The sequence below is a fragment of the Thermobia domestica genome, chromosome 10 (genome assembly GCF_964235325.1).
Source record: "Thermobia domestica chromosome 10, izTheDome1.hap1.1, whole genome shotgun sequence".
Classification (NCBI taxonomy): Eukaryota; Metazoa; Arthropoda; class Insecta; order Zygentoma; family Lepismatidae; genus Thermobia; species Thermobia domestica.
This window is the reverse complement of record NC_137463.1, coordinates 241,781,680-241,806,943: the sequence shown is the minus strand read 5'-3', so window position 1 is coordinate 241,806,943 and position 25,264 is coordinate 241,781,680. Positions and strand designations below refer to the sequence as shown.

The window sequence follows — 25,264 nt, the reverse complement described above, 5'->3', positions numbered from 1 at the left end:
AATTTTCTTTAAACATTTACAAAACTAATATAATTGCAAGATCAGTAGCGAAAGTAAGGAACTTCTAAATGAACGAAGTCATTGATTTATAGTATAACATTTGCTGCAACACAGTGTCTTGTATTTCATAAAAGTTTTCATACCAAAATGTTTATTTTATTTGTATTAAAGTTTGTAACTTCATTTGCAGAACACCACTGGAATTAATTTTCATGATTATTTATTCCACATTTATCGGTTTACTGCTAAGTATTAATCTCAATATTCTTGTATATTGCAGGAAATGGATCTTACATCACATTGGAGCGTAATATATATTCAACTTTTATGTTTTACAAAAAACATCTCGGTGATGACATTTTGGGAAGATACTAATTGTGACAACACATTTGTATTGGAAAAATTTATTATTGAAATGTATACCGACTTTAAATGTACAGCACTGTATAACGATAGAAACAATTCTATTGAAGAAATTGCTTCCATAATAAGCATATTCGATAAGCATATTGATTCTCCAACGTATATAATTAACACAATGTTCCTCCATGGAAGTGATAAACATAAGTTAGTTGTTGATTTGTTGGATCAAAATTGCAATAGCTTTATAATCTCAACAGAAAATATATGTGAAACATTTTATGGATTGCACAAGAGCTACCAACGAACAATACAAAGAAATCAAAGACGATTTCTAATTCTAATTAGAGAAAATGAAATGTCACTGAATAATTACATCAGCTGTAAAACGATCAGTTTCTTTCCTTTTACACATATTTTAGTATTGCCATACAGTCAACAAACTTATAATTACTCAAACATTCGTTTGCTAACTCATATTCTGGCTGATAACTTGGAACCTCTTAGACTGCAAGAAATAAATATATCAACATCTAAGTCTGTAAACTTGAAACCAAAACAAAATTTAAATTTGAGTGGTCTCTTGATTAATTTATCCTTTTATGTATATCCACCATGGACAATTGTGAACGCAGATTCCTATGATGGCGTAGAATACAGAATAATGTACCATTTCTCGAGAAAGTATAATTTTACATGGAAAGTGGATATTGTTGAAACATGGGGACATGACACAGATAATTCAACAACTGAAAGTTTTTTTGGTAGGCTCAAAGGCTATAAGTATCATCTTGGTATAACATCAGTATACTTGACTTTCAACCGTAACCACTATTTCCAATGTGCTATACCTCATGGTCAATCTGATGTCACATTTCTAACTCCACTTTCTATTAACAACCATTACTTGTGGACAATACTTCGTCCATTTTCACTTGGAGTATGGCTAATGCTATTATTATTTATTTTGTTTAATTCGATAATACTTCACACTTTCTCATTTCTTTATAATGTTAAATTAAAGTTAGCCACCAGAGATCCATATCGCAAGTATATATATTGCATTCTATATTCTGTGTCAATTACACTAGGATTTTCAACTCCTAATACGGGTCAAGGAGGGATAAAGCATTTAATAATTTGGATGTTCATAACTTCAACTCTTCTAACAACTGCATATAACTGTAATCTTGTATCACATCTTACGTCACCTTCTTTCCTGAAGCCAATCGACACATTACAACAGCTGTTAGAATCTGGTTTGAAATGGGGTAGTGATCAAGAAGGATGGGACGGGACACTTATTTCGTCAACCAATCATGTTGTTCAGCAGATTCTGAAACGACAGTTATTTATACAGAATTCAGAAGAGTTAAACGCTTTGATAACTACAGGTAAACTAGCAATTCCAGTGGACAGAACGAATCCTGGGTTTATTTCTGGTGCGGAATTTATAGAGAAAAGTAACTTTGAAAGGTTACATGTGATGAGAGAAAATGCAATTAGTAGCTACTATGTTTTTCTGTTTAATATTAATTCACCTCTTGTTCAGATGTTTAATTCATATTTGATGCTGATATTGGAGTCAGGCGTCATTGACCACTGGGCTAGAGAATTATATAAATTATTCGACAGTGACTTTGGAAGTAGGCGTTTAGAAGAAATCCGTCCGTTGCGATTGGAGGACATCAAAGGTACATTTATTATACTTTTAATTGGCATCAGTTTTTCTTTCCTCATTTTTCTATTGGAAACACTAGCATATTTCATGAGGAAATAAACATAAAAGAAAATGTACAATGTTTAAAGAGTATATACGTATTTTAAGGATGACCAAAATTTTCCGGAATCCGGATTGGGAATTTATTTTCCGGAGTCGGAAATTTCACTTACCGGATTTGAGAAAAATCTCGTAATTCGGAAAAAAAGAAACCCGGAAAAATTCCGGAACTTAGAAAATTTCGAAATTCAGAGAAATTCATCGTTTTTTCCGAAGCCGGAATTTTATAAATTCCGTTTTTTCTGAATTCCGGAAATTTTTTTACATCGAAATTTTCTGAAATCCTGCATTTTCCGATTTCTGGAATTTCTCCGATTTTACTTTCCGGATTCCGGAAAGTAAAAATTCCGGAATTGGCCATCCCTAACATATTTACAATTGCAAATAATTAAGAATTCGTGACTTCAGGTCAACAGATCGATCATAGTATATTCATAAAGACGTTTGTAATACTCCACTAAAGTGAAATGGAGTACAGTTTAGTTTATGTTTGTGTTTATTATTTATATTGTTCATACTATGTAATAAAGAGTATTCAGCGTGTCTAAGGTACACACTAATAATACTTACTTACTCTCTGGAAAATTTTAACAAATATATTAGTATGCAGTTACTGTAACAGAAACTGATTCGATAGAGGCACGTAGAAGATAGCTCTGTAATAACAAACCTTGAATCAACATTCGCTTTTTTCTAAAAAAAAAAAAAAAAAAAAAACAATACGTGAGATCATTGTAGAGTTTGGATTATTTTTTAAGAAATAATATTGTTTTATATGTGATTTTGTATCATGATATTCAACGCTAGAATATACAGTAAGTGCTATAACAATTATTTACTGAGGGAAATTTTAACATGGAAGTAAACGATTTCGGCTTCGGTCACGCCATAAAATATGTAGCATTTAATGTGGCAATAAAACTGCTAATTGCCTAACAAACAATTTAATATTAAAACAATTCTTACATAAAACAATTTTTATTTACATACCAATCGTTGTATACACACTTTTACTCACACATATTTATTCTGTTATTCATATCACCATTGAGCTCCTCCGTGGCTAAGCGGTTAGCATACGCGCTTTTGGTGTGGGAGGCCCGGGTTCGATTCCCGGCGGGAGCTCATGTGGTTCGGATTCCACGTTAATCAGTAGGTCCACGTCTCATATAGCCTCGCTGCTGAACGGGACGTTAAACTCGAAATCAACTCAACTCATATCACCATAAACTCACTGGACACTAATCAAGAAATTAACTATTAACAGGAATATGCTAAAATCCGGAGATTTTCTAGACCGTGAACTGTATTAATTTAACGACGTTTATCCAAACATTTCTAGCTGTCGTTACGTAATTAGATTTTTTTATGATAAGAACTTTTACTGCATGTATAAATTTAAAATATAAACATTAAAATTTTAATTTCTTCCTTATAAGCACATCTAAGAATACATAGATTATCTGTAGCCATCATATTTTTTCCAAAATAAACATCGTACAGCTTGACAACAATATCCTTCAATTTATAAATAAACAAAATAAAACAATTGTAGATAGATAACCGATAAAGCCTAAGAGCCACGACCATAGTTAGTATTTATCCATTATCTTTTCGAAAGCAGAATTAATTCTAGTGAAGTTATAGATTCTTATGTGTACGTTTCATTTTAAAACACTCAAAATCGTATAACAAAATGACATTTTAGAAAAGTATTTTCTTTCTGAAGGGAGACACTTGGAAATATACTTCTTCAAGAAATAAACATAAGTGGAAAATTAAGTAAAATCAAATACAAAGGTCACAGGGGGTTAAAAGGTAACATTATTCCATTTCCTTTCTTTTAATTCACTTAATTCCTTTTGTATTAAGGAAACATTCAGTGGAAATGAAATGGAAGAGAAGTATTCAATATTTGGGAACTTCGAAATTCCGTCATTTCAATTAAACCTAACTTATGTCTGTTTAACTTTATGGTATATATTAGGTCAATACATGAACAGGTTACAAGACAGGCTAATTTAAATACGTTACATTTCACTTCGGACTCGATGGCTACGCTAACTGATGATGCACTTAGATCTAGTTGCCTGGTAGTATACTGGTGTAATATTATTTTTTCTTATGATTGATCTCCATTTACATTGTAGTTTCAGTCTTACAAAAGTATTATCATGAATTTTCCTGATGGTACTCAATGATACAATATAAATAAATGTCAGAAAGGCAGGTAATGGGCATCAAACTCCGTACACTGCATTTCGATGCAGATCAGTGCATTTTTATAATCAAGAGAATTGTGCAGGTTGTGGATGGCCAGGTTATATCTTCGAAGTTACTAAACGCTGAAACTGTCATTAAATAAATTCTTGCATGAACTCATAATTACATGTATTATTTCCAACTTTGAGAAAAACATTATCTATGTGAAATAAACAGCACTTTTGAAAATAAAATTTTTAAACAGCTGTTGAATCATTGTCTGAGTTTAAGGTGACCCAGCGAAGTGACGTAATAGGTGAAGAGTCTATACATCAACTTGTGTTCAATCCTGGATTGGGCGTTATTTAATGTGTCCATTGCCTATTCTGCTCTGTTCCGTATCCGACCTGCGAATTCTCAGTTCATGTGTAAAATAAATATTTGAAAAAAATGTTTGATGAAAAGGTGGCATGAACATAATGCTGCCAGCATTACCTTCTTCACTTGCCAAGTTCTTGAAAGGAAGAAGGCGTATCTATATCCCCCGTGGGCAAACTCAGTTTGTCACGAATAAAACAATCTTTATACTTTATACATTTCTAAAAAAGATATGTCAAAACAACCGAACTTTAAGAGAAAATAAAGGAGTCGCAGGCATTTACATTCAAGTTTTAAATTTGGAGCCACCAAAATTTACTTTCCATTTATTTCTTCGCTTACTTTCCCAGTAACAATTTTTACATCAAAATAGCCAACAAATAACAAACGAAAGCAATTTGTTTGTTTCTCGACAACGCAAAATGGTTTGTGAAAAAGGTTTAGGAACAATTGTAGAAATGAACTTCAGAAACTGAAAGTGGCAAGACCATACGAAAACAGTATAAAGAACCAAATGTTTAGATAGGATATCGAACTAGATCAAATGATTCTTATTAAAATAACAAAATAAGAGATTTCAACAGGAAAGATGATCTCTAAAGTTTTGAAGTAAACATGATTATTAATAGTTAAAATATTATTCCCAAAATAACTATGAATGAAATTTGAATAGAGGTAGAATGTATAAAGGCTGAAATAATTTTAGAAATTGATGACCAAACAAATTTCATGCACAACGCAAATATGGACATAATTATATTTATTCATTGATAGAGGTTTAATGGGAATGTTCTACGTTGGTTCTGTGAATGGAATTGTTGCTTCTTTTACTTTCCAAATGGTGTAACTCAAGCTGATAGTTTCCAAGTGATGTGTCTCCAGCTGAATGTTGCCAAACAGGTAACTTCAGTTCATTCTTGTAGTTCTACGTCTGCTTTCGTGAAATTGGGATTTTTCTTAGAAGTTATAATGAACTGTATTGCAGATTAAACTTCTTTCACGAAATAGAGTGAAGACTCTTAAGGGCTCATTTACAAAATAAACTTGGGTAAGTAAACTTCACACTGATCTTTTAAATTTGAAATTTGAAACCGGAAGTTGTTGCGGAAATCAAATACTTTAGGTTTTAATATAGAGTTAGGGAAGGAGACCTATTGTGTTTGCATTCCACAACAATTTCCGTTTTCAAGATTGATATACATGGAGCAAAACTGATAACAGGTAGCGAGTGATAGTTTTTTTTTTTGTAATCGATTAACTGTTCTAAATATAATTACAATCTGCTCTCTCGACCCTGTATTTAAGCCGAAAGTGTTAGAAATCAATCACATTCGGTTTTAAAATTGGTTGTCGTAGAACAAAAACTATAATACGTAGATAGCGAGAAGCAGTTTTCTGTAGTTAATTAAAGCGTTCCAAAATTATATTCTTCTCCACTAGAATCTCTCTACTAAAACAAAAGACGCAGAAATCAAACACTTGGCGGTTTTAACCTTGGTCGCTATAGAGTAAGAACGGTACGTACAAGCATATTCCTTCAATCGATTAAATGTCTCAAGAATTAGTATCATTTCCATCCTCAAGTATTTACTAAAATCGGAAGTAGTAAAAATCCACTACGACGGCAAATTTCAATATTTCTCTACATATAGCAAAAAAGATAACAGCCCGGTTTTAGCGTGATCATCAGAGCGAAAATGGTACTATATAGCAGAAAGTAGCTTTCTGCAATCAATTAAGCGTTCCTTTTCCACTGTAATGTTTCAACTAAAACCGGAAATGATATAAATCTACTAACACTTATGATTTCAATAATATTTGAATAAATAGTACCCCATAAGAAAACAAACTCTGTCACGAGATGTACAAGTGACATTGTTACTTGTCTAATGTATAAAGGGAGGATGAAGCACTAACATTTTTTAAAAAATCTTTGTTCGTTTCAAACAGTATTGGTCTCTCTCTTCTTAATTTGTAATGTATAAAGCAACTATACATCACTGCGTTATTAGTCAATCTGGTTTCGTGTAGTGTTTCAATTCTCATTTTCAAAGTTTAAAATAAAATAATGATATTCTGGTTTATTATCGAGTCTAACATTATTCTTAGGTTGTATTATTATTATCATTATTATTATTGGTCTTTTCCGTCTTTCAATTTTTAAGGCAATAAAATATTTTGCACTATCATAAAATATGTGCCACTTTTAAACAGTATTATTCTGTTCAATGGTGCACGCAAGGGAATGGATTTTCTAGTTTGAGACACCCCTTGAGCATGGTGTTACGCAAAAATAAACATTTAACATACTAAACTATATATACAAAAACACTTAAAAGTATACGAACTTGGGAGTCTGAAGCCCTTATGGCAAACTTCTGTGTAAACTACTGATTGTGTTTCTGCTCTCATTTCTGACAGTTTTCACGTTTGAATGAAATTTTGAAGTGCAGGGTAAGCAAAAAGGTGACCACCTACTTTGTCAAAATATCTTTAATGCTTATAAATTTTTCTTCAAAACAAATGAACGAAAACAAATGGTTGAGATTGGTTTTGAATTTAAACTTGCAATTTGAAAGTTGAGTGTGAAGTTGATCCAACTTTATTTTATAAATTAATTATTACTTTAACAAACAAACTAGTTTCTTTTCAAAATAACAAATAAAACACGAAAAAGCACGTCTCGCTTGAATTTTGAGTCGAAATTTAAAAGTAGAGTATGTAGTGTGAAGTTATCGATTGTATCGATTAAACATATCTTTTTGGTTTTCGAAAGAAGTGAATTTTTTCTTCAAATTAACTTTATTTTAAAAAGATATCCTTACGTTTTTCGAAACATAGTACCTTTCTTCAAATAATCAATAACAAACCCATATCAAAGGATTGATTTTTGTCTTGAATCAAAATTTGTAAGTAAAGGATCAGGGTAAATTCGGTCACATTCAAATTGTTTTTGTAAATCTCTCTCTTTTATGTAACCGAAACAGAGAATTTTATCTTCAATACAATCAATAACAAAAGAAAAACAAGTGATTAGCTTCGGTTTTAAAGCGAAATTAGAAAGTGGGGTGAGTGTGAGGTAAATTTGGCCACATCCCAACTTCATTTCGTAAATATCCCTTTATGATTTTCGAAACAAATATTTTTTCTTCGAAATTATCAATAATAAATGGAAAACAAAAATGGCTTCTGTTTTGAATTGAAATTTGAAAGTGTGTGTGTGGTCAGTGAAAGTGTAAATGTCTCTTTATAAATTTCGAAACAAACGACGTTTTTCATCATAACAATCTATTACAAGCGACTGGCTTGGATTTTGAATCGAAATTGAAATTTGAGAGACCACGTAGAAGTTAGCTACACCCTACCTGTATTTTGTAATTTTTTCTCGAAATTTTTCGAAACAAACGATTAATTCTTCAAAACAATCAATAGTAAAAAAAAAAAAAAAAAAACGATTGGCCAGTGGGAAGTTAGGTTCCCCAAACTTTATTTTGTAAATATCTCGTTAGGTTTTTGCGAAACAAACGATTTTCCTTCAAAAGAGTCAATAACAAACGAAAAACAAACGATTGAGTTTGGTTTCGAGTCGTAATTGGAAAGTTGGGTGGGGGCAACTTCACGCAAGTTTTCCTGGGAACTCGTATTTAAAAATACGAAAATTTTTCATATACTGTCATAGAAATCTTGTATTTCATATGTTTTGTAGACACGAGTATCTATGTCGGAATATAAGGTTAACAATAATGTCGAGTTTCTTCATGATACGAGTCCACACACTATTCTTAGTTGGACGTCTATAACACATTTAACACACACCACAAACCAAATATATAGATATATATTGTTTTCTGGAGGTATTATAATACATTCTTCGTTACACAATTATAGGGAGAACGGGCCCACCTTAGAGAAACTGGAAAAATATTAAAAAATGTACTGAATGATACAAAAAAAGGTAAATTAAAATACGTTGTTTCAAATACATTGTAGTGTATTACGTTGTTAGTTATTACTACAAATATGAAAATTTATCGGTAAATGTTTGAGTGTTATTGCCTTATAAGTAGAGTAGTAGCACTCAACAATCTTCGCAATATTAAAGCAATACTAATTGCTATAAAATAAAGAAACCATATATTTGTACTCATATTCATTTATATTTATATATAGGTAAACAGAGTAAACGTTCATTAACAATGGAAATGTTGAGACCGTTAATATGAAAATTGTTTTACATTCTTATGTTCCTATCAGACGTTATCCTATTACCTTATCTTTCAAAGCAATTACTGTTATGTGACCGACTTTACAAGTTTGTGTTTTGTGATAAATAAACTTTTAGTATTTAACATATAAAGTCCTTATAATAGGATAGCAGTGAAATATCGCCCAGATTGAGCACCACTATCTAATACTCGTCATATGATCTTTTATTTTTTTATCATTAGCAGCATTAAATATTTGGATTGTAATAATTACGAAGTAAAGAGCACATACTACCATTATAGTTGTCAAAAATACACATCGCTACTGTAGTGTTTAATTATAATTATCATGCAGTTTTGTCCTCAAAATGTTATTACTTTTAATGCGCAATTAGTTGAAATCATCATTTCAAACGATTCGTGTGTTCACCGAATTGTACAAACCCAATCGAAGTTCAAAGAAAATGTTGCCATTGCTTGAGAACCGAACCATTTTTCCGTTACGTATACATTAGGGTTTATCGGAAAAACGTGTTTTTTGAAATCTTGTTACTCTTAGTGGCCATTTTTGGCCAAATGCGTTTAATATAACATAACAAAAATTTCAAATTTATACCTCAATTTTTTGAGGTGCCGCCATTGGCTTAAAATTCGGAAACGCATGATGAAATCGTAGATTTTTAAAACGTAAGTGAAATATTTATTACTTTATACAATATTACCCTTAGTAATAATTGTTTTTCAAGTAGTCCAAATACAATGAGGAAAGAAATTTAAAATCGTTAGCTCTTGTTTATCTGGTGACGCTATCGTTTTGACTGAGAGAAAAATCGACAAACTTGTAATGTTTATGTGTGGCAGCTGCGGTTGTGTGAGACGCGGACCGCTCCAAAACTTTGATCGTGAAATATCAAAAGTGGTAATAACAGTATGTCAGAAGTGCTTAAAGGACATGAAGAATTGGAACGACACATTGTGTAGGGACAATTCGCAAAAAAATAAATGAACACGGGTTTATTTTCTGCGGAAAAACGGTTTTAAGGGCAAAGCCCCCAAAGTTTGAAATTTGACGCCCAAAAGGCAAGAAGTGCGCCTAATTGAACGAAATTATGCACAAATATTATAGACGTAAATTGAGGTAATTCGGTTTCTTATTTTCCTGGAGAAAAACGGTTGAGTGGGGCACGGACCTTCTAAACCGTTGATTACGAAATCTCAAAAGTGCAAATATACGTCAGAAGTTTCTAAAGAGTACGGAGAATTGCAACGAAACTTCGTATAGGGACAATTTGCAACAAAATAAATGAAACGTGTTTTAATGTGTGCGGAAAAACACTGGTGGAGCCTAGGCCCCTCCGAAAAAATCGGGCCTCGGCGTTAAATTCCAAAATTCTGGATGAGGGCTTCTGCCCCCGTAAAACCGTTTTCCCCAGAAAATAAAAAAAAAATGTGTTCCCTAATTTTTATTTATTGTCCCTATACAAAGTTTTGATCCAATTCTTCATGTCCTTTAGGAATTTCTGACATAATGTTATTAGCACTTTTGATATTTCATGATCAAAGGTTTGGGGGGGGGGTCCGTGCCCCACGCAATCATTTTTTCCAGGATAATACGAAACCCGCCTTTCCTTATTTTACTTCTGCAATATCTGTGCAGAATTTCGTTCGCTTCGGACCACTTGTTTTTGCCTTTCGGGCGTCAACTTTCAAAATTTTTGGTGGGGTTATTTTACCTCCTAAAACGTTTTTCCGCGAAAATAATAAAACATGTATTCGTTTATTTTACGTGTAGTGTCTACCTGCCAAATTTTATTAAAATCGGAGTGTTACACTTGGGAAGTGTTACTTGTTAGACATTTAATCCGTGAAATCGGCGGGACCAATTTTATAAGAACAAATTGGAATGGCTTTACGAAACTGCGTGTCATTACTTCTTGTTGATTTTGAACTTGTAGCTGTTCACTGGACTCAGATCTTCGGTGCTTTGATTTAAGCACGGATCTAAAATATATACTGAATATTTGCCGTTTGGACATTGTTTTGCAGGTTCTTCGCTAGTCAAAATCCTGAAAGGCTACATCAGGCGAGATGGTTGGCAACTGTTAATAGAATTTTCGCCTTTACATCGCAACAGGGAAACCTTCAACAGAGCTCAAAATTATGGTTTCCTACATAATGAATATTTATGCTCCTGTATGGTTCTATATTGAAAGCGAATCATCTTGTACACAAGCATCTAAACATTTATCAAAACTTACGTGATTTTCTAGATCTATGGATTCATATACTAAATCAATCATAGATCTCTTTATAATTGCGAAATGCATGGTTTAGTCATCCCGAGCATTTACTTCTGGCAATGATATCGGACATAGATGCCAACATAAGAAGGCTCGGTTGGAGAATAATTTTGAAAGCAAGAACATTATCCTTATCTGTCAGTATGAGAGAATTCAGTTTCTGAAGGTTTCCTTGCCACACTCAAGCAGTAGAGCGTATGATAAAATTAGTGACAGAAGCGGCTAGTTCTCTGTGATGTGCAGACGCTCGTCACGGACTTATTTTGACAACTTTAAAATCTCGAGAAGGGACACCGCAGTTCACAATGAACTTAGAAAACAATTAGCTCAATAATATATAATACTAATATAATAAATAATAAAAAATAATAATAATATAATAAATAATAATATGAGTAACTGAACGCAACATTTGAGAATAAGTAATCTGCAAATTCAAAACTAAAGATGAGACCTGGAGTGGGAGAAAGGGCGGAACTCGAACTGCAGCAATAGAGTAGTGACACTTGGGGGATTTTTGACCTACTGCGCATGTGCAAACTCTTCCGTTTCTTGTTCCAGTTCCGGTTCCTGTTCAGGTTTCAATTCACGGTCCGATTCATGTTCCGATTCCTGTTCGAACTCAAGTTCCAGTACCTGTTCCGGTTCCCCCGGAGCAGATAACGAGTAGCCTTTTACGCCTATGACCTATTGTAGAGATTACACAAGCATGAACACCACCGGACCACGCACGCGCAGAAACATTACAGTTCGAATTACACAAAACAGCAAGACTATGAACATAGTAGAACGACCATGGCACTGCTGGTAGTGTTTTTTCAATCATTATAACATCATTTACGAGCACTTTTGTGATGTAAGAAAAGACTATGGCAACATATTAGAGCAGAGATTAAAAAAATAACAACAGCATTTAACAATATAGCAGAAGTTTGATTATTCACCCCCCCCACCACCACCACACACACACACTTGGTGCAGCAGGCAGTTTCAGTTTAGTAGAAATTGCAGTAACGGGCAGAAAAATTATAGTTTCAACTCCTGTTCCAGTACCACTGCCGGTTGCTATTTAACAGCAGAGTTTGAACATAGCACATATTCTAACCCTATGTAACTAGCAGGGTTGTATTTTTTCTCTTTGACGACAGTCCTAATTTAAGGGTCAAAGTTCTATTTAGCAACGAGTGACAGATCTGGGGTTGGTGTCGAATTCGAAATTTCATAAGCCATGACCAGAAGTGCGATTTTATGGGTCAAGATGACCTCATTGAGTTACTGCGGTTTCAGATTCATGATCAGCTTATATGACATCGTTATTGATCTGGTGGAGTCGAATTCGAAATCTCAAAAAATCGTGACAAAAAGCGCGGATTTATGGGCCAAGATGACATCGTAGCGACTCGGCGGTTTCAGATTCGTGATCAGCGTATCTAACATCAGTATTAGTTTGGTGGTGTCGAATTCGAAGTCTCAAAAGTCGTGATCAAAAGTGCGATTTCATGGGTCAAGATTACATCGTTGCGACTCAGCGGTTTTAGATGCGTGATCAGCGTGTATGGCATCAGTATTAATTTGGTGGTGTCGAATTCGAAATATCAAAGACCGTGACCGGAAATGCGGGTTTATGGGTCAAGATGACATCGTAGCGAGTCGCCCGTTGCAGGTTCATGATCAGCGTATATGACACTGGTATTAGTTTGATAGGGCCGAATTCGAAATCTTAAAAACTCGAGACCAGAACTGCGGTTTATGGGTCAAGGTGACCTCGCAGCGACTCGGCGGTTCAGATTCGTGATCGGCGCACCAAGTTACATGAAAAATAATGATTTTTCGAAATTGTCAAGATTTAGGGGGCAAAGTCCTATTTGGCAACGAGTGAAAGATCTGGGGCCCTGAGGTTTATGGACAAGATGATCTCGTAGGGACTAGGCAATTTATTAAAATTTTTGGCAGAAATGGTCCGCTCCTGGTTATAGGATAATTAATGGTATGCTGCTTGTCACGACAATGTCAAATTTGAAAACCGTGTGCCTTTAGCTCGAACCGTAGTCGAGAGAATTACAGTTATTTGGAATTTTGGCAACAATGGCCCACTCCTGGTTATAGGATAATGAATGGTATGCGAGTTGTCACGACAATGTCAAATTTGGAAACCGTGATCCTTTAGCTTTAACCGTTCTCGAGAAATCTACGATTATTTGAAATTTTGGCAGAAAGAATGGATCACCCTTGGTCATAGTACAATGAGACTCTCAGAATATATGCTGCTTGTCGCGGCAGTCAAAATATTCACGATTGTTCCTTTGGTCCTAGGCCAATAAAACACTCTGAATATATGTATGGTTTTCAACCAAATTAACAATAAGTTTTAGAATGGGAAAAAGTTTATTATTTTTAAAATATCTTGTTTCGTTTTGAAGTACTTCGCATGTGCCGGACCAAATGAGGTCAACGGGAGAGTAAAAAGTGTTTCGCTTCATGTTCCAGTTCCAGCACCAATTCCGATTCCTGCTCCGCTTCAATTTCGATCCCGACTTCTGTTTTGATTCAGTACAAATGCTATAAGCGTTGTTTTCAATATATCGTGAAAACAGTGAGCATTAAGAATAATACGATATAAGAGAAAACACCACCTAGTACTCTATGGTGGGAAGAGACCCAATTACAGTAAAGCAGCAATCATTAACGATAATACACTATTACAAAAAAGACTTCTAGGTGTTCTATAGTGAAGGATTGTTGATCGTTGTAAAACAGTGAGCGTTAAGAATAATACGTGATTAGAGAGCCGCATTAACTAACCCCCAGAGAGGGACATCCTCTTGCCTGGCTAGAAAATGGGATACGTGATTTGGTAGAGTATTTAATGAAAGGTGTACTCCCTCATCATCCTGTAGGACTTATGTTTATTAACCAAAGCCACCCAGGAAAAAGCATTTTATTTGTCTTTTAGAGCTGTTAGTAATATGAATGCTTATAATGTATGGACTGCTTTAGAAAAGGTAATACAATCAAACACGCCTTTCCTATGTCAGGACCATTTCGTTGTTTATTTTCACCACGTTGAACTGCCTATTGGTATGGGACGGAATTCTGCGGGTGAAACAGAATTTCACTAATATAAATGAGTATATAAAACACAACAGATGTATCGTTGTTATTAGAAATCCCGATTATTATTGTTTGTGCCAGGCCCTGGTAGTGGCTATAGGCCTTCTTGAAAATAAAGATAACAGAAAAGAGATAGATAGATACAGGTATCAATACTCAACAATTATGTTTAATAAGGTCTCTGAATTGTGTGAAAAGGCTTGTGTTAGTTTAGAGAACAGTGGTGGAATACCGGAATTTAAAAAAAGTTCAGGCCTATTAACACGTATAGAATTACTGTGTATGACGGTTTGTCTGGAGAAAAGTATTTTTCGAGGGGCACGGTCAGGGTAAACTTATTAATTTACTGTAAGTAACAACCATTACAATGTAATCACTAACCTAACTGCGGCATTTTCATGCCATTAATATTGCAAAGAATGTCATAAAAGATGTCACATTAAAGACAGGCATGCGGGGATGTGTAAAGCCTTGTGTAATAAATGCCAGATTAATCCACCATGCACCGTTACAGAATGCGTACTATATTATAATGAATGTAATAAATGCTTTTACGGAGCTCAATGCTACAATAATCATGTCTTCATTATGCGATATCTTGAAAGTGTGCGCTCAATGTCTTAAAGCACACGTGGTGAAAAAGGCGGAATCCAAATGTCTGTGGGGAAGTATTCTGCACGAGAAGTAATAATATGATGCTATCAGGGCATCTATGTTATATTCAACCGAGTAGAGTACGTACTCCATAAAAATGGTTATTAGTGTTTTATGATATTGAGTGCCGACAAGATAAGGAAATAGCCGGTGGTACGTTAGAGCATGAGCCCAACCTGTTAGTAAGCCAACAGATATGCTGCAACTGTAAACAAATGTATTGTAGAGTTTCTAGATTATTTGGCACAAAGGCGTTCTGGTATTAATAATAGTAGCCATAGCTCATAACTCAAAAGGCTATGACGCTCATTTTGTTTTACGCACAATGCTGCTTGAGAAAGAGTAAATTCCTCGAATAATTATGCGTGGGTGTAAAATTTTAGACATGGAATATTTATATATAATTTATTGATAGGCTAAATTTTCTACCAATGCCTTTGTCAGAGTGATGCATTCGATCTGCCCGTTTCGGAGGGCCATTTCCCTCATTTATTTAACACGAAGACCAATCAAGAGTATCGTGGTGCTTCACCCGGCCTCGAGTATTATGATGTGGGCAACTTAAGAAAGAAACAGAAAGGGAGGTTTATCAAGTGGTATAATGAAGAAAAGAAAGACTTCGGGATACGGGTTTTATTTTAAAAGAACAATTAATTGAATACTGTGTAAATGACGTGAACGTGCTGCGCAATACATGCATATGATTTATGAATGAGTTTGAGCTTATATCGGGCGTCAAACCGTTTCTAGAAACTATAAGCATTGCCAGCGCGTGTAATTTAATGCATAAGAAAAAGTTCTTGCAATCAGACACCATTGGTATTATTCCGCTAAGCGGGTAAAGGTGGCGGGATAACCAATCGCTCGGCGCCGTTCAGTGCCTCGTACAAGGTGGACAGATTAAAAACACAAATCCAGCATTCTGGTAACGGACGAGAGGTTGTGGTGCGTGGTGATAAAGAAGTGCATAGTTATGCGAGCTATAACGATGCAGAACATGTTTGGGAGTATCAAGGGTGCCTATTTCCTGGTTGCCAGCTGTGTTACTCCACAGGCTGTAATAACACCATATGTAACGACTCGTACACTACTTTTAATATGCACTATGAGAATACTATAAACAAAATTAATAGATTATAAGAACCTGGGGTATATAGTGTTTGAAATATAGGTGTGCCAGTGGCGATAGTTTCTCAAAGAATATCGGATGCTAAATAAATTTAAAAAAACAAAACACGACTAAGAAATGTCCAATTCATCCGCGGGAATCCTTGTATGATGTAAGGGTCGACGCAATGAAAGTACATAAAGGTGAAAGAGGGAGAGAGTATCATATATACCGACATAATTTCCCCTATCCTTATTGTTGTAAGGTGAGAAAAATATCCTGTGGGTCATCCGAAAATTTATGTGTGAGATACCGAGTGCCCCGATATTTTGAAATTCGAGGTTATAATAAAGTGTACGGTATTAGCGCCAGACAATCTCTACCACCCCGTGTGGAGTGGTGGAAATATATTATTCCCCCTATGCCGAACATGTGCGGACACTGAATGAAGAAGATTGCACACATTCGGATGAGGAGAGAGCTTTGACGGATTTATGTGTTGTAGAGGAGGTGGGGGTGGCTTTTGAGAAAGGATACAGTGTGATCGAAAAACACGAGGTATGGAGCTATGAGATGGTAATGTATGACACTGAAAAGAAAGAGGACGGACGTTTCATGGAGTACATTAATCTGTTTATGAAGTTCAATACTGAATGTAACGGCTGACCCACAGGATGCACCACCGAACAACAAAACGACCAGTTCTTACACGAATATTTTGAAAAAGAGGACATTCAGTTAGACCAAAAAAGATTATGCGTAACAAACCTAAGAAACTATTTCAAAGCTGGGTGTACACTGCCTGTGTAATAAATTCGCACTGCGGGAAAACATGGAGCAAATCGCTATCTTTTAAAATCCCTAGGAGTATTTCGATAAATTAACAAATCCGAATATAGAAGTTAAATCGTGTATAGCGTTGTTGCTCCAGCAAAAAGTATCAACGTAATAATTGCCGCATACACCACGACACACGACCGCCTCGAGTTATTCCGTTACTTGGATTTACTCGGCAAGCGTGTGTTATATTATGATACCGACAGTGCTATTTACAGCAAATCTCCTGGCGAGCCTGTTAAAAATAGGATTGTTTTTAGGAGATTGGAAAAATGAGTTAGCAGAATATGGGCCGGATGCAAACATCGAAGAATTTTGTGGTGGGCCCAAATGTTATAGCTACACCGTTGTCAACACTCTTACCCGTGAAAGAAAGACAATATGTAAAATCAAGGGAATCACAGTGGATAATAAAACATTAAAATACTTGTATGTTAAATTTGATCAAATGAAAGATGTGGTTTTAAATAATTCACCATCTATTAGTGTTCCTCTCGGCCGCCAAATTGTACCTGTTAAAGATCATAAATTAATTACTAAGCCGGAGACGCATAAAATTTACCACGTTTCTGCCAGTAAAAGAAAACGAGTAGATAATTTTGACACACTTCCATACGGGTATAAAAGAGAACGTTTCGGGTAAATACTGTATTAGCAGAAACCATAGTTTTTAATTAAGTAGAGAGAGAAATAATAGATAATAAAATTTTAAACCATTATTATTATTTTAATGAAATCGAAATATGTGTTGGTCTAGCATACGATGATGAAGGAGGAGAATTTTCTGTTATTATCACTTTACATAATTACTAAGACCGTATTCGTCTTTCATCTGATGAGTGGTATACTTTTCTATCATATTATTATATATTGAGAACTACTTTAATGCCATTACAGATTCTTCATTGCCTACAGAATTTTCCGTTGGTGATAATTATGATGTATTATTGTCAGTTACTCTTAAAGGTATTTGTCAGTGTTTTATTCTTTTCTCAGATGATGATAGTAATGGTCAGATAATTTTTTTCTGTTTATACATGGAGAAAACTCCATCTTTATTTGGCATGCATTCAGCAGGCCTTATTTACCTATTTTCAATTATGTAAAGATGTAACAAAGTATGCTCAAACATGTCTGAAGCAGAGCACTACTACCATTCCACAATTTATTACTACTACTACTACTAATAATAATCTATCATCTGAACGAATTGTACTGGAAGCATTAACATTATTGAATCGTAATAATAATAATATTTTATTATATCTAAATTATTTTGTGAAGTATTAGAAGATGAAGTTTCAACATCCAGTTACTTATATTATAGCCGGCCTACCTTGTGTGGTAAATCATATTTTGTAAAAGAGTTTTTAAAATGCTATGCTGAAAAATGAAAAATATACGGTGAGTGGTGTATGGTGTTATGGTGAGTGGCAACCTCTGTACGAAACTCTCTCCTCAGGTTGTAGATTTAAAGAAGGGCTGCCAAAGCTAGATGAATTTTCAGCGAAAGAAGGTCCTCATCCTATTATAATTAACGATTTAATGCGTGAGGGTAATAATCAGCCACCGAAATTTGTCATTATAACGCAATATGATTTTCATCAGGCCAGAGGTATGCGTGATATATAGTTAGTCATTATTGGTATGCTTTAAAAATCCATGTGATCAGGCTCAAATTAATTACGTAGCACATCAATTGTATCCAGGTAACAAAATTTGTGCAGGAAGCCTACCAAGACGCAACTCGAGATCCTCATGGTTACTTACTTTTCGACTTAAAACAGAATACCTCCGATGAACATCATGTTCGAACAAATATTTTCCCCAGAGATTCCTACAATCATGCTTATGTATTATCTGTCAGGAAAGTAAATGTACACCTATTTTTCGAGTCTGGCATTCCTGCGCTTCATCCGTGGAGAGTATGAAAATTAAATCAATCAAATGTTTACTAAGGGGCAAAAATAAAGGTTTAATCTGAATAAGACATTGCAAAAGGCACAAGCTGTGAATACGAATAGTGCATAGTGTAAATAAAGGACGACACCGAAAGAGAAAGCCAGAAACAGCTGTTAAACTTAGAAAAAAGAGTAAAAATTGTCGAAGTGGGAACATAAAACACAAATACAATAAATACGCCGACAACTAAACGTTCACCACGGCAGGATCTTGGTGTAGTGGTAAAGGTGCTGGCTTACAAATGCAAAGGACGCCAGTTCGAATCCCCGTCAAGGACATTTTTAGAAAATTTTGTTAATAATACATACAGCTCATGAGAGATGGTAAAAGAGGTCGTATTTAGTTTTTCAATTATTATTGGTAATGTTTAGTACTGATAATACTTTTTGTCTTTGCGTATTGCTTTTATTATTTTCTTCATTTTGAAAGAGAAGAATATCCGAACAAATGCCACCAAAATGCCTCATATTTTGAATGTAAACGCCATTTGCAATTAGTAAAGAATAAAAATTGAACGTTCCGATGTAGCTGCACAAATAAAAAGAAAAACATGGAAGTGGAGTGTTCGAATCCATACTCATGGTTATTAAAAATACAATTCTACATGCCTTACACCTCCCGACCACGTTTCTACGTTAGCAAGTAAGAGGTTTGTGTTTAGGTTAGGCTGGTCAATACGTTTTGAAAAAGGGCCCGGTTTAGCTCTGACGCACCACAGGTGCGAGAAGGGAGCAAAACACTTTTTCTCTCTGCCTCTGTGTATCTATTTATCTATCTATCTGTATATATATAACGCTATTTGTGAATGCCATAACCACCCTAATTTTCAGCAGATTGAGACGAAACTTGGCACAAACATTAACTGTTGAAATATATTGATGAGTTCGTTAACCAGAATAAAAAGATGAAATTGTTCAAAATGGCGGCCCTTCAAACTCTTAAAAACTTCCAAGGGAACCAAATTTCGCCCATAAATAGGTACTTAGAAAGTTTGAATAACTTTCCCGCTTTTACTGAAATATTTGTGTGCAGAGACTTATTGAAATATTGGACCCGATTAATCGCATAAAGAAGATTCACGCCCTTTCGCTATGGTCAGGCTTTTTTTTTTTGCAGGAGGGGGTTATTTTCGTATCGGAACAAGATGGTTGTTAGTGATGATATGAAATTACACATTGAAAGTGAAGTAACTTGTGAAACGTGTTATTTGAAAGAATAATATAATAAATGTGCTTTCCCCTAACACAGAGAACTGTAAATCATGTATTTCGAGTTCGGGAGCCTGAGTGGCGAGGAGTGTTATTTGATTTGCTTTTTAGTAACACATTGCATTGCAAATAAAGGTAGGCAACATTAGTGGTAAGTAAAACAACAATAATAATAATAATAATAATAATAATAATAATAATAATAATAACAATAATAATAATAATAATAGGTATTGTTTGTGGCAACGCAATATCTTCCTCAATTCTTCTTCAAACGTAAAGACTGTAACGCCATATCTCCCTTACAAACAAAATATTAGGAATTTATATCGAGAGAAAGGGAAACTGTTGAGTGACGGGACCAACGTTGGACAGTAAGCACTCGTAGTACTCAGAAAAATAAGCAATTTCAATGCAAAATGAACGAAGAGCCATTGTCATGGGTAGTCATGGAGCCGCGGCAGAGCCCTCTTTAGGCAAAATGTCGATTACTTATATCGAGAGAACAGGAGGTGATAGTGAGATGGGACCAACGTTGGACACCGTGGACCCATAAGGCGCATCGAAAAAATTAGGAGGCGGGCGCCAGCCAGCCTTACTTATTTCCACATAATAATATAAAATTATATTGTCGAACTACACACACGAGTTAGCTAGTAATATTTCATATTATTATTATTATTATTATTATTATTATTATTATTATTATTATTATTATTATTATTATTATTATTATTATTATTATTATCGACAGCATCTTTTCATTACGTGTGCATGTTTGACATGAAGCCAAAGAGAAGATCCATCATTCGTAGAAAGCATAAGAATAGCCAGTTACTTTAACTGTGAACGACGGCGAAAAATACGAAAAGAGTGACTGCCTGTAGCGAAAAGAAATAATACTTTTTCTCAAATGGATAAAAAATCAAGCCGAGATAGATTCGAACTCGCATGGACGGCGCGAACAGCCAGTTAATTGTCCTTTTTTTAACTGACTCACCGAACGTGTTTTAGTAACTTACTTATTGCTAATTTTACTTGCTTCACTCGTTTAACTTGCTTTTTCTAATAACATGTAACGACAGGGACACGAACACAGAAACATCGAGAACATTTAAAAATCATAGAAGCTCTCCCGCCGGGAATCGAACCCGGGACACCGTACACCAAAGGCGCACGTGCTAGCCACTAGACCAACGGGGAGGGCACCGCTCACTCCCTGTGTCGTTAGGGATTACGACCACTGTATTGCCAGCTATCACTTCTGTGGATTGTATACTATGATCACATGTTTCTTCTTTGCTGGAAAAGTTAAACCTACATTCTATGTAATACATGAGGTATTTAGACCTACATGCTCTTCATATAATGTAATAAAAGGGTCATGCTGGGAATAAGAAAAAGAACATTCCTTGGACAAAACGGAAACTATTGGCATCAGAAATATTTATCTACGAGGCATGCGCAGTAGTATATTTCAGAATAGTTACTGTTTAGTTCAGTAAACGAAGAAAGGGCTATAAAAAACCAAAGTGGTCCCCGCTGGTCTAGTGGCTAGCACGTGCGCCTTTGGTGTACGATGTCCCGGGTTCGATTCCCGGCGGGAGAGCTTCTATGATTTTTAAATGTTCTCGATGTTTCTGTGTTCGTGTCCCTGTCGTTATAAGTTATTAGAAAAAGCAAGTTAAACGAGTGAAGCAAGTAAAATTGGCAATAAGTAAGTTACTGAAACACGTTCGGTGAGTCAGTTAAAAAAAAGGACAAAGCACTGGCTGTTCGCGCCGTCCATGCGAGTTCGAATCTATCTCGGCTTGAATTTTTATCCATTTGAGAGAAAGTATTATTTCTTTTCGCTACAGGTAGACACTTTTTTCGTAATTTTCGCCGTCGTTCACAGTTAAAGTAACTGGCTATTCTTATGTTTTCTACGAATGATGGATCTTCTCTTTGGCTTCATGTCAAACATGCACACGTAATGAAAAGACGCTGTCGATAATAATAATAATAATAATAATAATAATAATATGAAACATTACTAGCTAACTCGTGTGTGTAGTTCGACAATATAATTTTATATTATTATGTGGAAATAAGTAAGGCTGGCTGGCGCCCGCCTCCTAATTTTTTCGATGCGCCTTATGGGTCCACGGTGTCCAACGTTGGTCCCATCTCACTATCACCTCCTGTTCTCTCGATATAAGTAATCGACATTTTGCCTAAAGAGGGCTCTGCCGTGGCTCCATGACTACCCATGACAATGGCTCTTCGTTCATTTTGCATTGAAATTGCTTATTTTTCTGAGTACTACGAGTGCTTACTGTCCAACGTTGGTCCCGTCACTCAACAGTTTCCCTTTCTCTCGATATAAATTCCTAATATTTTGTTTGTAAGGGAGATATGGCGTTACAGTCTTTACGTTTGAAGAAGAATTGAGGAAGATATTGCGTTGCCACAAACAATACCTATTATTATTATTATTATTATTATTATTATTATTATTATTATTATTATTATTATTATTATTATTATTATTATTATTATTATTGTTTTACTTACCACTAATGTTGCCTACCTTTATTTGCAATGCAATGTGTTACTAAAAAGCAAATCAAATAACACTCCTCGCCACTCAGGCTCCCGAACTCGAAATACATGATTTACAGTTCTCTGTGTTAGGGGAAAGCACATTTATTATATTATTCTTTCAAATAACACGTTTCACAAGTTACTTCACTTTCAATGTGTAATTTCATATCATCACTAACAACCATCTTGTTCCGATACGAAAATAACCCCCTCCTGCAAAAAAAAAAAAAGCCTGACCATAGCGAAAGGGCGTGAATCTTCTTTATGCGATTAATCGGGTCCAATATTTCAATAAGTCTCTGCACACAAATATTTCAGTAAAAGCGGGAAAGTTATTCAAACTTTCTAAATACCTATTTATGGGCGAAATTTGGTTCCCTTGGAAGTTTTTAAGAGTTTGAAGGGCCGCCATTTTGAACAATTTCATCTTTTTATTCTGGTTAACGAACTCATCAATATATTTCAACAGTTAATGTTTGTGCCAAGTTTCGTCTCAATCTGCTGAAAATTAGGGTGGTTATGGCATTCACAAATAGCGTTATATATATACAGATAGATAGATAAATAGATACACAGAGGCAGAGAGAAAAAGTGTTTTGCTCCCTTCTCGCACCTGTGGTGCGTCAGAGCTAAACCGGGCCCTTTTTCAAAACGTATTGACCAGCCTAACCTAAACACAAACCTCTTACTTGCTAACGTAGAAACGTGGTCGGGAGGTGTAAGGCATGTAGAATTGTATTTTTAATAACCATGAGTATGGATTCGAACACTCCACTTCCATGTTTTTCTTTTTATTTGTGCAGCTACATCGGAACGTTCAATTTTTATTCTTTACTAATTGCAAATGGCGTTTACATTCAAAATATGAGGCATTTTGGTGGCATTTGTTCGGATATTCTTCTCTTTCAAAATGAAGAAAATAATAAAAGCAATACGCAAAGACAAAAAGTATTATCAGTACTAAACATTACCAATAATAATTGAAAAACTAAATACGACCTCTTTTACCATCTCTCATGAGCTGTATGTATTATTAACAAAATTTTCTAAAAATGTCCTTGACGGGGATTCGAACTGGCGTCCTTTGCATTTGTAAGCCAGCACCTTTACCACTACACCAAGATCCTGCCGTGGTGAACGTTTAGTTGTCGGCGTATTTATTGTATTTGTGTTTTATGTTCCCACTTCGACAATTTTTACTCTTTTTTCTAAGTTTAACAGCTGTTTCTGGCTTTCTCTTTCGGTGTCGTCCTTTATTTACACTATGCACTATTCGTATTCACAGCTTGTGCCTTTTGCAATGTCTTATTCAGATTAAACCTTTATTTTTGCCCCTTAGTAAACATTTGATTGATTTAATTTTCATACTCTCCACGGATGGAGCGCAGGAATGCCAGACTCGAAAAATAGGTGTACATTTACTTTCCTGACAGATAATGAAAAAAATGAAATCTTTAAGTTTTACGTCCCACGATTATGCCGGTTAGGCTAAAGGAGACGGTGTTAATGAGAGATGAGTGAAATGGTGGAATGAAGAAAGTGGGAGGAAACGGGAGAACCCCGAGAAAACCCACGTGCACGGTGTTTGTCCACCACAAAGTTCACTTGGCGGGGGTTGGGATGAACCCGGGACCCCAAGCACCAGAGGTGAACGCTCTACCACTGAGCAACCAGCGTTTATTTCGTAGTGTATTACCATTAATAAAACAAGGTGCAAAAACTGTTGGTAAAAAACTGTTACGTACAAGTATTAACGTAGCCGGAGATGTACTGGGTGATAATAGACCTATTGACGAAGCTTTACAATCACGGTGGGAGGAAGAAAAATGCATTTAAAAACAAAAGCTCAAAATAAATTAAATCAGTTATTAGAGTGGTCAGGTAAGAGAAAAAGAAAAATTAAGTCTGCTCAGACAGGTGGTAAGAAGAGGAAGAAGAAAAGAAAAACATATTTTAAATTAAAATATATAGCAATGTAATTTTTACCTCACACTTCCCAGTAAAAATTCTATGGAATATTTTCCAGAAAATACTTTATCATGTTATGCGACCAAATTATATCATCTTCTTGTGCTGGAGAAAGTTGTGTGGGAGACTGCAGTTGTTGAAGTACATTATATAACTTAATTTCAGAATGTTTCCGTATATACTAATAACATTTGTTATAGTTTAACGGATAAAGAAGACTGGTGCACAACTACCATTTTGCCAGTTTATTAATGTCAGGTTGACGATATTCTTTCGCAAATTAATCATATAAGCGGTATATTGAACTTACATTTGTAGGTTAAAGCATCGGTAAAAAGAATTGAGGTTACCAGATTGAGAAAATATTTGGATAAAAATATAGAACTGCTATCTCCCCAATTAGCCGATACACTAGGTTTTGATTATGTACATAAATAAAGTATTACACTTGTCCATTACGCGCGTTACCCACTTAATTTACAAAAATCACTACCTGCAGACATGTATATTTATATCGATATTGTAGAACCACAACTGGTAGGCGATACTGTTGCTCCAATGTTACGTATTATAACTACAAATATTAAAGAGTATGGTGCTAGTAA

General features: G+C 35.0%; 1 protein-coding gene across 1 annotated transcript in view; it reads left to right on the top strand.

The window, feature by feature from the left end:
- Positions 1 to 1,024: 1,024 nt before the first annotated feature.
- Positions 1,025 to 25,264, top strand: part of LOC145661876 (ionotropic receptor 21a-like) — a 117,062-nt gene continuing 92,822 nt past the window's right edge. The window contains exon 1 of the mRNA XM_081727218.1: positions 1,025 to 2,054. Within this exon, the coding sequence (XP_081583344.1) occupies positions 1,025 to 2,054 (1,030 nt within the window). The remainder of the gene's footprint in view (positions 2,055 to 25,264) is intronic.